Below are 17,794 nucleotides of genomic sequence, written 5' to 3' on the forward strand. Positions count from 1 at the left end.
TTATAAAAACATCATATTTCATTGCTTTATTAGGTATTAAGAATTAAAAAATCAGACTGAAATCTGAAAAATACTTATCTAGTATTTCCATATAATATGAGGCCCAGCTAGTGAACATACCCAACAGCTGGTAAATCCATGGTAACAATTCTGAGAGCCACAGTCTGCCCAAATTTCTTCTAAAGCCTTATTTTGATACTTCGTTCCAATTTGATTTTACAGATCTGTATCTGTGTGACAGGGAATAGTGCTCTCTCTGATGACGTCCAGCTTGGCTTGTTTACACAGAGTTATGCTATGACACTTCAGTGATGATGACACTGAAAATGTTGGTGTGACTTTCTTCCTTAGATCAGGGAAGTGTCACTAAAGTTAAAGTTGCTTCAGTTACCAGCAGAGTACCCTAATTTTATCTGCTTCTCATTTTGCCAAATTATTTAGCCTGAAATTTTCTGTTCTATTTCTGTGTTTCAGGAGAGCATTAGAATTTTTTAAAATTTCAGTTAAATTGGAAAAAGAAGGAAAAAGGAGAAACAGATTCTTAGATGTGGAAAAATACTCAATTTAAATTACAGAATCCCTGTAATTATAACTAGAGTCTATGTAATGATGTAAAGGAGCTTAGTTTAACAGATAATAGTTTTTCTAGCATTTTCTAACCTTTAAGCACTTGTTTTTGCCATGTTAACATTCTTTTCTTGTGGGTATAAGCTACCCAGTGATTGCAGAATATTAAAAAATACTCAATACTTGTCCTGCTAGCCTCCTAGCCATCTCCTTGAAGTTTTTGGTAAAATTCTCACTGAAGTCAGATAGATCAGAATAAACTAAATTAGTGAGCTTTTCAAAAATCCCATCTGGAGGTTTTATTAATATGTACACAGTATGTCTATATACTTAGGAAAGAGGTGAGACAACATGGGATAAATAGACCTTTTGAAAATTGTTTGAGCAAGACAGAGACTTCATTGGAGATTTTTAAAAGTATAGTTTTGTCAAGTAAAGATGGTGATTATAAAGTACCCTAATTGTCTAACTGCATTAGCCTAATTGAATAAATTACATAAATTACATTAATTCTGGTTTCTTCTTTGAAGTTCTTGTAAAATCAGCAATATTTTAATTTGCCATTATAATGTTGCTGCTGACCATGACTTACAATGCTGGGTTTGGATTGTTACCCTTTTATCCAATTATTCCTTTGCTAGGCAGTGGTCTCCTGTGAATATACCCAGATTACAGAGTTAGATACTTAAAAAAGTTTTGCTGACCAACACACAAAGCAGACTTTTTAATTTTTTAATGTTTTGGATCTCAGTCAGAAGTTACGGAGTTGATCTCTTAATCCAGAACAACCCAGGAAAAAGACCTAATTTCTCTCAATTTGCCTAATGGATTAAAACAAGCACGAGAAAGTGACAGCAATAGCTGCCAAGTTGGGCCTCACCTGTGTCCTCAGACAGTCTAAGAAGTAAAATGTGACCTCTCCCCAAACACCTAACCCTTTTTGTTCATGAGTATTTTAGTCTTGCTGAAGCTCAATTCAGTTTGCATTTCACTTGGATGGTTTTTGTAAAGATCTGTTTTCTCTCGTTTCACTGGTTTTAAGTGAATTCTGTTGCTTTGAGGATGAGTTGTGTCAGGCAGTCATGCCTGTCTGAGTCTAAAGTCCTTCCACAAGATCATATATATGATGTTCTTAGTGAAGAACTTAATAAGTAGGCCATGGCAAAGCTGTTTTTTGGGCAGAATTCTTTTTGCTGCTACCACAGGGCTCTGGAGCAGGGTAACATTGCCCAAGGCTATAGATCCTGTTGCTCAGCCAGGGTTGCCAAGCTCTAATATTATTATTGCACTGTCCTAGGTGACCCAAAGGCCAAGCTCGCATAAGATGAGATGTCTTTTCAGGATTAGCTTTGTCCCAAAGGATCCCATTGATCTTTTAAGGAGAGATCCAGTTGCTTTTGAGTATCTCTATGTACAGGTAAGTGAAAGCACAGCCCTTGCTAGTGAAAAGGAGAATAAAAAAGTACATTCACTCTATATATAAATTTACATCTTTGCATAGAAAAGCATGGTTGCGGTGAATCCTGGCTTTTATTACTGCTGCATAAAGCCAATGAATGCACTTGGGGAATGTGCAAATCTCAATCATCTGCAAAGTCCTCTTTCTTCATAACTCTCTCCAAGCAGTAATGCTTTGATATCTTTCCAAAATACATTCAGCTTTAGAGAAGAGTGAAGCTGAATTAATTGTTAATACTTATTTATGGTACTGTAATATCAGACAGAAATGATGTCTGAAAAGGAGCTTCCAGTAAAGTGGGTGGGAAGACTGATATACAAGCAATGTGGATCTCCTGAATATCTCATCAGGTTTAATCCTGCTGTCCTGAGCCCAGATATACTGATACCTTCCAAGGACTCTTTGTGATGGAGGATTACTCTTCTTTCCAGGAGGGCTGAAGAGAGCTTAGATCAAAATAATCATGTCTTTTGCTCTTTGGCAGAAGTACAGGTATTCATTAGTGCCCATATTGTGAATATTTGACACCTCTGAAAGCAAAAACACAGTCTGCCTCTGAGTTAGGGGTTATTTTTCATGGTGTGTTAATTAAAAAAAAAAAAAAAAAAAAAACAGTAATTTATTTTTAGTGCAAGATCTTTTAACGTGATGCTCCCTCTACTGGTTCTTTGGCAGAGCTGTAACGATGTGGTCCAGGAAAGATTTGGACCAGAACTGAAATATGACATTGCCCTGAGGTTGGCTGCATTACAAATGTATATTGCAACTGTGACCACCAAGCAAACTCAGAAAATCTCCCTCAAATACATAGAGTAAGTTGAGAATGCTGTGTGTTCTTTAAAAGTGAAATGTTAGGAGTAACTTGTAGATTCTTTAAGGTTGTTTCTTAAGTATGTCTGTATACATGCACCAATTTAGGTTTATTCTTCATCACTGAATTTAATTCAGGCCTGTTAAAAGTGGTTCATTTTGTCCTTTGGATCTGTTTACATTTTGATCATCAATTTTGACATAAATGTAAATACAGTTAGCTCATTTGCTTTCAATGATTTAAGATCTAAGTTTATATGGCCTGTATCCTAAGGTTTTAGTAGAGATTATTATAGTAAGATTCAGATTATTGCTTGGTTCAGAAAACAGTAGGTCACAGATTAGAGTTTGTAATATTTCTTAAATGCAGAACTACTCCAGTAGGCACCTGTCCTATGTTAGACACCATATATATATATGTAACTACAACAAAAAAAAAAACATTGGAAAGTGCAAATATGTGTATATATGCTTGGATTTAAAAAAAAAAAAAAAGTCAACAAAACACCGCAACAAAATAAAAACCCCAAGCCCTAAAACTTTTATTGTTGTTACTTAGTTTGCTTGCAGAATGGAAACAATAACTGTTACACACTCAGTCTTGTAGAGTTTATCCATCATATTGAAGAGAATGTTGTAGTCTATCCTATTAATGAATCTGCAGAAATAGTTACTTAGAAGTAAAGAGCCAGTCTTCTGTCAAAAGATGCTTCAAGCAGAAAAAAGAATTTGGTAATGGAAGTGAACTGGTTGCGTTTGAGGAGGACCCAGCCCCCTCCCTCCCAACCCCCAAACGTAAAGGTGACAAGAAAATGGCTCTGATTTCCATATTCTAATAGAAACCAATAAAATAAAATTAAATTGGACATTATGTTGTTGTATTATCTGCTATTTTAATTCTGAAATCATACTTGTGGTGTTTAACATAGACTTTAGATATCAAACTAAAACATTATTTTTGGAATGGCATGACTGAAGGGATGGAAGGGGTAGAAGAGAGATTATTTATCATTTTGAAATACCTTTTTCATAAGAAATAAATTGTTTAAATTTAAGAAATAACATGTTATTGCAAAACTCTGGACTTCATCAACTCTCCTTCTGTTTTCAGGTAATCATTCACTTGGCATCGTAGTCACCAGTCTTTAGATAAATAATCATCACAGGAATGTGAAATTAAATATATGCCTTTTATTGCAGAAAAGAATGGGGATTAGAGACTTTTCTTCCATCTGCTGTGCTGCAAAGCATGAAAGAAAAGAACATAAAGAAAGCACTTTCCCACCTTGTCAAAGCAAATCAAAACCTAGTTCCTCCAGGCAAAAAGGTATTTCATTTGCATCTTAATGGAAAATATGTTTTAAAGAACAGAAGTGTGGCAGGCATGGACACATTTAAAGCTAATCCTTTGGAGAAACACCTAGCCTCTATATTTCCAGAGATTTAACTTTGGGTGTGGGTGCAACATAACCATGAACTATTAAAAATAATTAATTATGCCCCAGCTAAACTATCTTCTTATCATGAGAATGACAGAGAACTGGTTATTAATACCTCATGTATGATAACCACATATATATATATTTTTTTTTTTTTTTAAATTAACTTAGTACTTTCTGTGAATGGCAGATTTGCTGGGAAAGTTTTTGTTCTCTCTCTGATGCTCTCATCTGACATAAATGCTGTTTTTCAGATTGTTTTCTGTTACACTGTAGAGAAAGACTTTTCGCTGGCCAAGATCTAACTGGATAGATGATGGTCCTTGCAGTAAATGACCCTCCTTGCTGTTGTAAAATGCTTTTCTTAACACTAAGCTTTCACTTCAGCTGGAAAAAGCATGGATAAGACAAAGTCTCTGAGAAATGCCTTTGTTACATGCATACAGCTGAGACTGCTTTTAGACACCATAAAGTGGTTTCTTAGTGTAGGTCATCTTCTCATTTTTAGTCAATGGAGAGAAATAGGCACTTTCAGGGAGGGATTCATCTCATCCCACATTCAGGACCAGAAATAGGTCAGATTGCTTATGTCCTAGAAATGCTTATTTCTCTTCGTGGACTATAAAAAGAACCTAAGAGTGACTAGTTGAGACATAAAACAAGCTGAATCCTGCTTCATGACACCTTTTTTCTGAACCAAAAAACCTCAAAACAGCTGGTGCCTGAGCTAAGGCTCATTGTGATCAGCAGAAAACCTGCTTAGAGGTTTCAGAACACATCGTGACTGTGAAAATAGCTCTGTGTGTTTGACCTCAGGAAGGAAGGCTGAAGCACTTTGTGTCTCCTGTACTGCTGAAACTAAAACTAAATTTTGCCAATTGCTTGTTATTTATCTTGGTAGTAAAAACTTGGGTTTATTTTGGAAGCCATCACTGCTGCAGGCCTTACAGGTATAAGATAGACCTTACAGTGGGATACCAGTATCAGTGCTTGGTTAGAAGAGGTATTGCAGCAGTCCCTGCAGCAAGCAGACTTTGTTGGGTTTGCTTCATCCTTTTTGATTTGAGCACCTCCTGTCTCACTTGTAGGTACTAACACAGGAGCTAACTGATTTCTCCCTGGGGTCTTCTCTTCCTTCTCTTCCTTCCTTCTCTTCACATGAAGGCAAGCTTGTAATTCTCAGGATTCTCCTGGTTTTTTACAGCCCTTGTGTATTTCTGCACCAAGTGAACACCTGGTGAAGCAAAGGGCAAAGCATTACCAATAGTTGCTCTGCTTTGGATCCATTTCCTCCTTCTCTAGGAAAAATTTAGGATAGGGGCCCTTAAAATGCTGTTCAAGATTAAATAAGATTTTGAATTAGAAATCTAGTGACTGGAATGAAACTAGCAAGCCATATGAGACTGTTTTATACTGCCTTCTGAAAGTCCAGATATAAAGGGTTTACACGAGGGAAGTGTAAGGTTTAGGAACTTTTCTTGTTTCCCATCTGTCTCATAAAAGTATTTCCAAGTTTTTGGGTTTTTTTAAGTAGGTGGTTTAAACTCAGAGGAAAAAAGAGGAGACAAATTCTGACATGTATTACATGACATGATCATATGTATTGACGTGCTGTATTTAGTTTTCTGATTTATTACCTACCAAATATAGTGGAAGAGTGTTATTTTAGAAAGTAGGAAATGCAGTAACAAGTTGGAATAATAAGCAAACACCACAAGTACCTGTCAAAATGTAAAATACGTAGCTGACAAATGCAACTTTTTTGTTCTCTTTCTCTGTGTAGGTACATAAACGTTTAAGAACTGATGGAGTTTATGAATGGAAAGCTGCTGTCTTAGCCTTGAAATCCCTCAGTGAACAGATGTTTAATCTGAGTACTTTAACATTTTCCCTTCATTAAAGCAGTCAGGATGTTCTTTAAGTGCTCTGATCTGCCCATTCCCAAGTCCTCAGTGCATTTTAACTAAACAAGCAAGAAATTAATTTTAAGAATGAAACTGTTTCTCCTCATCTGAAGCTCAAGCATCTCAAGATTTAGTTTCAGGCTCCAAAGAGCTGTTATTGCAGACCATTCTCTTTATATTACACAAATACTTTTTCTTTTGGAATTTTATAATGTGATGATTACCACAACTACCTCTTACCCCTGTTTCTCCTTTCTCAGCTCTCTGCTCTGCAAGCCAAGGTGCACTATCTAAAGTTCCTCAGTGATCTCCGATTGTATGGAGGGCGTGTCTTCAAGGCAACACTAGTGGTAACATTTCTCTTTAAAAAGTCTCTTCTTTTGATTTGTTTTTATCAATTTTTTTTTAAAGGTGGATCATATAATTTTCTTTAGAAGTTTAGGTTCTATTGATATGCTTAAAAACCATATTTAATTGAACTAAATCACTTTTTGTTTCTTTTCATCTTGAAAATAACATATCTGTCATAAATTTTACGGGGAATTTGGAGGTAGATAGCACTTTCTTAGCAAATAACACCATCCAATTATCTATTGAATGCTAAAATTGTTAGTCTGGAAAAATCTTAATGACAAAGTTTTTCTTTTAACAGAAGCAGAGTCCACTCATCGTCTGTCCATCTAACTATCCACCTAAAATCTAGAGTGCAATCAACATCCAGCAAGAAATTCCTTTACTTTTTTTAAAAATTATGAATCAAGTATGCTCTTGTGTATCATATCTATCTAGTAAAAAACATAATGATCTTTAATGTAGAAATGCCATGCAAATGTAACTCTGTGTAACAAAAGGGAGTGGTGATTTCTGTCACCATGCAGTAGCTGTCACGTTTTTCACTTGTGTTTCCTTTCTTTTTCTGCTGAAGCAGGGAGAAAAGCGTTCAGAGGTGACTCTGTTGGTAGGGCCACGCTATGGAATCAGCCATGTGATAAACACCAAAACCAACCTCGTGGCTCTCCTGGCAGACTTCAGCCACGTCAACAGGATCGAGATGTTTACAGAAGATGAAAGCAGTGTCAGGGTTGAGCTGCATGTCTTAGATGTAAAAGTAAGTTTGTTGATTTGTGTTGATGTAACATCTTTTAATAATGATTTTGTCCTTTGAGTGTTAGATTAAGCTATGCTTTTCTGAACATTTTCATGCCAATAATACTCTGAGAGTACATTTTCAGCACTTTTTTCATGGTACATTTGTACTACAGGTTGGGCCTACAGTGTACCAGGCTGGTGTTTTCCAGCACTGGCATTCTACTTTGATTTTTCTCTCAGCTGGTCCCTAGCAACTTGCTTTGTTATTGTCTTCATGGATTTCCATGGTAAGAAGAGGTGATGATGGAATTTGCCTTCTTTTGAAGCTTCTTCTAGTGTAATATACAGTATTAATATACAGTAAAGAATTGCCAGCTGCATTGGACCTGTGTCCCCTGTGACCAGTGTTATATCCACAAAGTTTACTGCAAATAACCCACAACAGTTGCCAATTAAATAAACTGCAAGAATGCATGGGTTTTTTCTTAAGATTTATAATCCCAATTCAATATTCACAGATGCTCATCATCTACCTATAGTAATTTAATTTCTTTAAAATCTCACTTACACTTTGCATCTGTGTGGCATCCAGTGGCAAAATGAGTGGAGTTTTGTATGTTATACTGTCCTGGTTGTTTTTAGTGTGGTTTCTATTAGGCTTTGAAGTGAAAGGCTTCATAGACTTTCTAGGACATTAATCTGAATAACCAGAGATCAAAGGAAGAGTTCTCATTGTATTTGAAACTTAAATATTTGATTAAAATAAATAGAACCTAACAGTTCTTTTTGCTTACCCAGCTATACACAAAAAGCACACATGAGGAATATTTTACTAGGCTTCTGCTTTGAATGCTTTAGGTGTATTGACCTGGAACTGTTTCTCTGTATTTAAGGTAATGAAAAAAACATTGTTGTAAAGTAATCTAGATGCTCTTTGACAGCAATTTAAGAAAAATTTGCAGGTTGGTGAGCACAGCATCTCTTTCAGCTTACTTAGCAATGGTAGCACCTGAGGATCCCAGGCTGCTTTGCTGCATTACTGTGCTAAACTCATAGTCTTCTTGTAAGAAAGCTGTAATCACCTTTTTACAGATGGAGAAAGTAATAGAGAAATTAAATCCTGCCCATATGTAAAATGCAGCACTGTATGCTCTAGTATTATGTATTACCATGGTAATATGTTGTTATATATTATAATACTGTTACTGTTTTATTGCAAATTGTGCATATCCCCATCTCCTTGCACTTCAACACATGTGATCTTAAGCCCAGAGAGACTGACTAAAAAATAAAAATCTAGGAGGCTCTGGGTGGAATTTGATAAAAAGTTGCTTCACTGTGAGGCATAAGTAGGGGTTGTAATTATGTCTTGTGAAGGAGATGCAGGCACACACAGGTAGGTATTCTCAATGATGTTTTCATCCTTTCACTTACCCTCAAGTAGCAGGTTCATATATCCAGCTTCTGGGTGTACCAATATATATATGATAATATTTTCTTAATGAACAGACAGTTTAAAATTTTATTTTATTTTTGTTTCCTTAAATATGTTCTCAAGCATGTTTCACTCAGCAGAAGCAGGCAATAAAAGTTTAGATGTCACAGGACTTTTCAGCAGATTAGCAGTACTTCACTGCATTGTTTTCAGAAATCTAAGATCTTCAGAGTTCATCAATTTCTGCTAATCTCTGCAGAAAATTTGAGATGAATGTAGCTTTTCAGAAGTCAGTTTTTAGTTATTTCTCAAAATAACTATAATAATCCACTGTAGGTTTAATAACTTAAAGTAACTATAATAGTTGTAGTTGAATACCTTGGAAGAAGCATGTTTTGAAAAGAAACTCAAGCTGTAGATTAAAGGAAAAAAAAGGTTAAAGAAAAACAAACTCATATATTTTTCCAAGTTGATGAAAATAGTTTATACAACATTCATGGCACCTGAAACATGGTGGTCTAAGATGCTGTAGCATAGGTTTTTAAAAACTCATTGGACCTATTGTGGGTTTATTAGTAAACTGTGATCAGTTTTGGCCACGGGTTCCATCAGAATCAGCTGTCTTTTTACTGGTAAGGAGAGCCATCCCTGTTGTATGTGACATTCCTCCTGGAAGGAATGATAAAGGTCCTTGCATCTGTCTTGTGACAGTGGGCTCTGCATGCTAAATTATGATAAATTGTCACAAATATCCACATACTATGAGTCACTGCAAACTGTGAGTGGTAAGATGGGTTGTCTATGGTCTAATTTCTAACTATACATCATGGTAAAGGCTTCATTTTTATTTCTTGTCTAGGAATTTTAGAGGCTAGCCACCTCAATAAATTACATTTCAGGAGAACAGCTTTTGGTATTAAAAGCTTTAGAGACAAACAAATTTTTTAGGCAAGAAAATGAATACATAATGGCAAAAGAAAAATTAATTAAAGTGTGTTTCACATGGATGTCTTGGATTTGATGCTTGCTATCCTGGCGGCCATAGTTTTCCAAAGCTCTGAGGTCTCACTTTTTGTTAGGACTCTGTTTTTTTACTGTGTTTCATGTTTGGCTTTTTGCTGGTCACCCTTCTGGTGATCTTTCTCTGATCTCTTCATCTCTGTTTATCTGCTTATTTTTTCACCACTTGTCAGGCCACAAACACTGGAATCTTTAACCAGTCCCTGTCTTGCAGTGTAGTGATAGCTTTATCCTGACTGCTGTATTTTATGAACCTCAACTTCCCCTGACTGTTTGCTTCCCCTGTCATGCTCCTTTGCTTATATTTAGTACACCACATTTTCTGGGATGCAGTAGATTCCCATACAACTGCAAGACTCCAGCACTTTATGTACCAGGCTCTTCACCTGTAGCAGATTCAGAGTAACATTAAATAATGTTTTTGCCAGAGTAAGATATCTATGCAAGAAAAAGATGGAGCAAGAGTAATAAAGCAATTAGCCTCATTCAGAAAGAGAGCAATCAGTTATTAAGATGTCTGGTTGGACTTCTACCTTACTACAGCTCCAATCTTGACTAAACTTTTTGTACTGTTTGATATTGGTAGGAGGAAAATTAATTCTCACTTTTCAATGTGGTGTTTGTGATGTTATTACTTTTGCTTCGATGTAATAGCATTGTCAACAGGCAAACAAATTGAGGAGGAACAGCCTTAACTTGATTGTATTCTTCTTAGCCTATTACTCTTCTGATGGAGTCCTCAGATGCAATGAATCTTGCTTGCCTAACAGCTGGATACTACAGACTGCTGGTTGACTCAAGGCGTTCCATATTTAACATGGCCAACAAGAAAAATGCAGGGAGCAGAGAAACAGGTATTTATCTCACAGTATGTTAACAATGCTCCAGTGTATAAAGCAGAAGTCAGCTTAAGCCAGAGCACTCCCAGATAAATAGAAGGCTGTCTCAAATGAGATCTGATTGCTGGCTCAGACCTAGCACCACAGTATTCAGTTCAGTGTTATAATGTTCCAATACCCAGCCTATGATAGCATCTTCATGATAAAATAAACCATGTGTCAAATTTCCTTCGTACTCTAGTGGACAGGTGCATGCTCTCTGTGAGTGTTATTATTTTATATGCATGCATCTTTTGTCAGAATACATATGGTGTTGGAGAAACCAGCTGCTTTTGTCTTACTGTGCCTGGAATAATATTTGTACCTAGATGAGGTTTAAATTTGTTTTACAGTACAGAAGTACCAGTTAAACTAGTTAAAGCTTACATCATTAAGTCAACAGATGACGTAATGGGAGGTGAATTTGAAAGCATTTTCTGAAATATTTGATGGCTCAGCTATCATATTCAGTGTTTAATAACATCGACAAATGATTGTTTACAAATTACATTATTTTGTTCTTTGATTTCACAATGTTGATTTTATTTCACCATGCTATAGGACCTGAGAATAGAGGAAAGCATAATATCCTTGCTTCTGAGTGGAATTGTATACCAAAAACTGCCACTTTCCTGGCTGAAGGAGATCAGGAGGCTCAAATGTCCTTTGCTGATCCAAAGCAGAAGACTGTAGATGTTTCTGAAAGTCTGTTATGTCAAAAAGAACACAGACATCTGTACATAGAAAATACTTATAATTCAGGTGGATTTGATCAGCATCTGGCCAAGCCAAGTGACCCTTCTGAAACAGAAGAAAGCAGAAATTTTAACCAGCCTTCACTGCTGTCACTCTCAGGTTTGGAACCTAGCAAGAAAGCACAGGATTCTCCCAGGGGAGCAAAAGTTTCCTTTATATTTGGAGATCCCAACTTGGATGGTATCAGTCCCCAGACTCTTGGCTATGAAAGGCTTTTGGATGAAAGTCCAGAAGTACTAGAAAAACAAAGAGCCATTTATCTTAGTAATGCCAATGATATTAAAGGCCTGGAGTTGTCACCAGATGCTGAAAGCATTCAGTTTGCTACGAATTCTGTTTACGCAACTATAAGCGATGGTAAAATATTTGGAGCTGCAGAAGGGATAGAGGAGCCTTTGCTGCATGATATCTGTTATGCAGAAAACACCGATGACGCCGAAGATGAAGATGAAGTAAGCTGTGAAGAAGATATTATGGTAGGAGAAATCAATAGGCCTGCTCTTCTCAGCCTTTCTGGTTCTAGTGATGACATTATTGATTTGACTTCACTTCCACCTCCGGAAGGTGATGACAATGAAGATGATTTCCTATTGCATACCTTAAATATGGCCATTGCTGCTCCTCCACCTGGCTTCAGGGACAGTTCTGATGAGGAGGACTCTCAGAATCAAGCGACACAGCCTAGAGACAACAAGGAGCAAGACAGTAATCTAGGCAATGATGACATTCCAGTGTCGCTTATCGATGCTGTCCCTACCAATACAGAGGAGCAGGGTGAGAAGGGGCTAGATGATGCTGTAGTCTCTACACTTCAAGCACTAGAAGCTTTGGCTGCTTCAGAGGAACAGCAGACGAATGACAATTCAGGTTCTTTCACCATAGTTACATTTATTCATTGAAAATCATTCCATCTCATCCATTTAGCTTTGGAAGTACTCCATTTCATGAGGGTTGGTTTGGTTTTTTTTTAGTTCTCCTTTTATTTTTTGCCATCATTTTGCATACATCATATTTCATATTTAATGGAGCCACTGGTAGTTATTAAGCTACCTGTCTTGGGAACTGTGCAATAAAGTCAGAGTATTTTTACAAAGAATATTTTTGTCTCTAACACACCCCCTTTTTGCTTGTCACTTATCCAGGTGCCTCAGCTGCTGTCATTTAATTGACTCTTATTTTTTGTGGCTTGCAGGTGTAGCTATCCTGCGAGCATATAGCCCTGAGTCATCTTCAGATTCTGGCAATGAAACAAATTCCTCTGAAATGACTGAAAGCTCTGAACTAGCCACAGCACAGAAACAGTCGGAAAACACTGCACGTATGTTTTTGACCACAAGTGAAGGCTACCAACCGCTTGTGGAAGAGCAGACTGAATTTCCCATCGGTAAGAATCAGGCTGGAGGGCCAGGCATGAAGCCCTCACAGCCTTTGGCTGGTGGTCAGGCTGCAGAGCTACAGTCAAAAGTTGTGCCTTCAAAGCAGATTCTTCATTCCGATAATATGGAAATGGAGCCAGAGACCATGGAAACAAAATCTGTCACTGATTATTTTAGCAAATTGCACATGGGATCCTTGGTATATTCTTGCACTAGTAAAAGGAAAAGTAAGATGACAGATAGTGAAGTAAAAGCATCCTCTGATGGCAATGCTACTGTGAAAAAGCAACAGGGAAATAAAAAAGCAGAGTCTGATGAAGATCTAAAAGCTAAATTTGGAACTCTTTCAGCAAGAGACAGCCAGCGCCTAAGCACTTTCAATGTGGAGAGAACTGCCTTTCGCCAAAGATGGTACGCTGCCGATGATGGGGCAGCAGATAAGCCAAGCCCAGAAACAGTTAATGGGAAGAGTTTTCCAAGAGTTCCTGTCCTTGGTAAAACAGAAACTGACTGTAAGGGTGAAGTGGATCCTGAGGTGGATCAGGATGATACCTCAGGGCTTAGCCAAGGTGAAAACTTCTTGTCAGATATGACTCCCGTGTCTTCAGCCAAAGAGCTAAACGATGCAGAAGATACTGATTTATCTGCAGATGACCATCCTTCAAAGCTTCCAGAAGCCGAGCAGAGTGTGGCTAGGCTTTGTGAGTATCACCTGGCTAAGCGCATGTCATCTCTGCAGAGTGAAGGCCATTTCTCACTGCAGAGCTCTCAGTGCTCTTCAGTGGATGCAGGATGCAGCACGGGCAGTAGCCCGTGTGCTACCCCCGTTGAATCCCCTCTTTGTACCTCTGATGGTAAGCACATCATCTCTGATCCGTCAGGGAAGGGCATTGCCTATGTTCCAGCAGATGAGAGAGCTGCCATTCTTCCAAACCATGGAACGGCATACAAGGACCTGCACCAGCAGCCTGAAGCTGTGTGTCACAGAATGACAGTGCCTGTTGTGCATTCAGCAATCAATGCTGAACCAATCTTCGGCACTTTGCGAGAAGGATGTCATCGGATCCCCAAGATAAAAGAAACTACAGGTACAGCAGTAATAAGAGTGTTTATTGTGTTTATTCTTAAAGCTACAAGTTCATGTTGAGGTCTAAGTAAGACACTGCTATTATCTTTATCTGGAACTACATCATCAAGCTGTAGCATACAGTGAGATTAGACCTTCAGTTTATCTGTTCATTTTATTTATGATATTCTGATAAGCTGCATACAAAGAGCAACTTTTTAAAAAACCTCTCATTACAGTTAAAGTATTTGGAGGCATACTGATGGAGAGGCATCTCTTTGACTTTTGGAAGCCTCTCCAAAATCCATAGTGACTTGAGTCCAAAATACTTGTTAGATTGTAAAATTACTTCAGAAGTTATATTAATGTAGGGGAGCAAAACCTTTGATTAATTTCTTAGATGTCTTATATACTATTTTAACAGGTTGTCAAAAACATGCCAATATGAATAAAAATCTCGAGATGTTAAGAATAAGAAAATGTCACTACCTTATTAAGCATGAATTTATTTCACAATCTGACAGTAGGTGTTTCTGTAAAGTTATAAAAAAATGCACAGTTTTCAGAGACAGCATTGAAATTCTTTCAGTTGGATTTTAAATGTTTCCCTCTTCTTGGATTGCAACCCACATGTAGCAGTAGTGTGTGAATGCATAAAAATCCAAAAGTGGAACAGACTAGGATTTAGAATGAGAAATAATATTTCTCTGCCAAAAACCACCACAAAACTAAACCAAAATTACCATGAACACATCTTTCCATACTCTTTCAGGTGTAGTTAAAGAAGGTACTTTAATCTGAAATTATTCATCTAATTAGTTAATAGAAAACATGCAATCTATATAATAGGGGGATTTATGATATTTTGTACATAATTTGCTGTTTCTTCTCTTGAGTAAGTCTGCTGTACTGAAATGAACAATTACTTATTCAAAATTACAATTTGTTGACCAGTTGCAAAAGTCATTTTAGTGACATACAAAAGACCGGTAATGAATTTTTGATGGAATATTTTGAGGAATGGAGACCATTTGGGAACACTAGGAAACCATTTGTACTGACTATTAAAAGATATTTAAAAGTTCAACCTATGAATATTATCAGGGTGATGCTTAATTATTCTGTCTGCTCTTCTACTACCCCTAGTGTAGCTTTCACAGAGCCTGAAAAGGGAAGACAAGGAGGCATGCCTACAGCTTTTCCTAGACAGCCTCTAGCTGACTCCATCATGCTATCATCCATGCTATCAGAATCAAAGGTGCCAAGTCAAAACGAAGACTCTTGTGACATTCCCAAAGTAAATCAGGCTTGTGGGGCAACAGTTAGTTTATGGCCATATGACATGATAGGAGGAAGCCTCAGGATGCCGCAGAACAAGAAAATGCTGAGACGCAGCAGCAGCAGCAGCAGCATTGGAAGATCTGCAGGCACCGAGATGCTGTTTGAGAAGAAGGCAGCCACAGCCAGCTTGAAATGCCTGGACACCACCCGAAAGGATGAATCCAAAACGGAGAAAAGGGTGGAATCTTCCCTGGGCAAAAAGCTGTCAAAAAGTTACTCTCAGAGTTGTGTGTACGTCAGCACTGACCGGAAGGACAGTCAGAGGTGCTCGGGCACAGGCGCCAGTCAGAAGGACTCCAAGCAGTGTCGAACCCTGCCCTTGAGAAAGCTGACCAGCAGCACCTGGAGGTGTCGGGGCCCCTTCAGCTACTGCTTCCTGAGCAGAGGAAATGATGACAACGAGGAGGAAGATGACAGAGACAGCCATCAGCTCTCACATCTCTTCCAACCACAGGCCCCGTGTGAGCTGGCAGAACCAGTTGCTCAGTCATCCAGTGACAAGGAGCAGAAAGTCTTGGAGTCCCCAAAAGCTGCTGAGCCCCCACATGATGCAGTGAATGAGAATGAGAAGAGCAGTGCTGACATCCAAGGTGGCCAAATTGATGTGAATCTCAATGATGTAGCCTTTGATGCACGAATCACACGAATAAATGTGATGAAGGAGAAGACTTATGCAATGCCTGATGGATTTATTGCAGCACAAAAGGATGCCAATGAGCTACTCTCACTGGTCCGAGCAAGTATGGGCAAGAGAGAAGATTTACATCCAGAAACATATGACCTTAAACTTTCTAAGTACAAACAACTGTTATCTTTGGAATCGAGACAGTTGGGAAGTGCCTGCAGGAAAATGGCCATGGCTGATAAAAGCCCTGAGGAAATGCTTTTAGCTATGACTTCCAGCTTTCAAGTACTCTGTTGCTTAACAGAAGCCTGCATGCGTTTAGTTAAAGTCATGAACTCTGAAACACAGCAGCAGGAAATTATAGCTAAGATAGATGAGGTTGTAATAAACTACATTTGTCTTCTGAGGGCTGCAGAAGCAGTGTCAGGCAAGACCTCTGGTGATCCTAGCATTAAACTCTTGGCTCGACATCCGAATACCATGGCCGCTATTGTAAGCACACTAACACGTTCTCTTAAAATGCTTTTAAACAAATAAAATACAAAAGTCACTTCATAATCTACCTTTGCAAAGCCATACATAAAAAAATTTTATTTACTGTATGTGTATGAACTAATGTAACAAACTCAGCTTTCTCTGTATATTTTGTTATTTTATATAAAATAGGTATGAGATTATAAAAAGTTAAAATACTGAACATTGACAAAAGTAATGACTAGATCTGTCCTTCAGTTTATACAAAAACAACAGCCAAAATACCCTCTCCCCAAGATCAGAAAAACTAACAGAAAAAAGTCCCATATAGGAGCAAATTGATGTTTGGCTATTTTTGATATAGTCAAATTTATGGTTGTATGAAGTGAACTTCTAAAGCCTGTTATGTCATTGAAATTGTTTTCTGTTTCATCCAAGTTTTCACTTGGAAAATGCTCCATGTTTAGATTAATTAAATCATAATGTATATAACACAATATTTAATGTTTTAAAATTATAATTTTTAAGCATTGAAAATAGCAAAAAGACATTTAAAATTCAAGAGACTATTATAACTTACTAGAGAATATATATATAATAAATGACTCTTTTGTTCATATGGACTGAATTACCTGATTCTTCTTTTCTAGGAAGTTCTGTACTTAAAAAAAAAAAAAAAAGTATTGAATATATAAATATACCAACTTCAGAGGGGATCTGATGTATTGAACTTTAGTGTTGGCATTTTAGACAGTGAAGGTAACTGTGGAGGACTGAGGACACAGAAACCAGAGTGGTGGTGGTGTTCTCTCTGAAATGAAAGATTGATGCCATAATGGTCAGACCAGAATGTATGAGGCAGGTCTACACACCCTTTCTCCTGGTAAATGACAGAGAGGACCATCAGAAAATTCCTATGCTGTTTACTGTTTCATCATATATTTATGGTGCACCTGAACAACACGGACTGCATCTATTTTGTTAAGTATTTTATACTTCATATTTTATGATTCTGAATGTTTAACTGTAAATAAGTTAGAAATAAAATGAAATTTTCAGAATACAATAAATATCTCTGAAATATTTCCAGCTAGAGACAGTTCTTCTCTTGAGTGATGACAAAGGTAATTTGTGAATAATCTTTTCCATCTAAACCTTTCTGAAAAACATTTTGCAGCCTTGTGTTTGAGAGGCATCCAAAGCAACAGCTCTCAGTTGTGGCTGGCAAATAAGCTTTCACAAGAGTGTCTGGAGAACTTCTCAGTGACCGAGCAGCAGCAGCAGCCTCCATTCTCCAAACTGATACAGTCATTTTCACCTGTTTCTCATAACACCATGTGCAAAGGGTATTACTGCTCTTGCTTTGAAAAATTACCTTTTCATGTGAAGCACACATGAAGCTGTGTGAACTAGAATGACTAAACCAACAAAGTTAAGGAACTACTTTCTTGCGCTTCACTTCGTAAAACAAAGACATGCCTTTCCTTCTAACTGCAGAGAAACATCTTCAGAAATGCAGAACCAGAAGCTTAATCCATTGTCCACAGTAGAAAAA

The 17,794-nt window shown here is 37.5% G+C and overlaps 1 protein-coding gene across 2 annotated transcripts in view; it reads left to right on the forward strand.

Annotated features, from left to right (window-relative positions):
* The window catches only part of FRMPD4 (FERM and PDZ domain containing 4), a 283,791-nt gene extending 266,464 nt beyond the window's left edge, over positions 1–17,327 (forward strand). Inside the window, exons 9-17 of one of the 2 annotated variants that reach the window (XM_079309609.1) lie at positions 1,865–1,984; positions 2,702–2,838; positions 4,037–4,163; positions 6,440–6,529; positions 7,105–7,287; positions 10,439–10,577; positions 11,163–12,224; positions 12,550–13,821; positions 14,946–17,327. In XM_079309609.1, the coding sequence (XP_079165735.1) occupies positions 1,865–1,984; positions 2,702–2,838; positions 4,037–4,163; positions 6,440–6,529; positions 7,105–7,287; positions 10,439–10,577; positions 11,163–12,224; positions 12,550–13,821; positions 14,946–14,950 (3,135 nt within the window). In that variant the 3' untranslated portion in view covers positions 14,951–17,327. The remainder of the gene's footprint in view (positions 1–1,864; positions 1,985–2,701; positions 2,839–4,036; positions 4,164–6,439; positions 6,530–7,104; positions 7,288–10,438; positions 10,578–11,162; positions 12,225–12,549; positions 13,822–14,945) is intronic. The other variant, XM_079309608.1, reaches the window with a different exon arrangement.
* The last annotated feature ends 467 nt before the right edge of the window (positions 17,328–17,794 follow it).

The sequence above is a fragment of the Erithacus rubecula genome, assembly GCF_903797595.1.
Source record: "Erithacus rubecula genome assembly, chromosome: 1".
Classification (NCBI taxonomy): Eukaryota; Metazoa; Chordata; class Aves; order Passeriformes; family Muscicapidae; genus Erithacus; species Erithacus rubecula.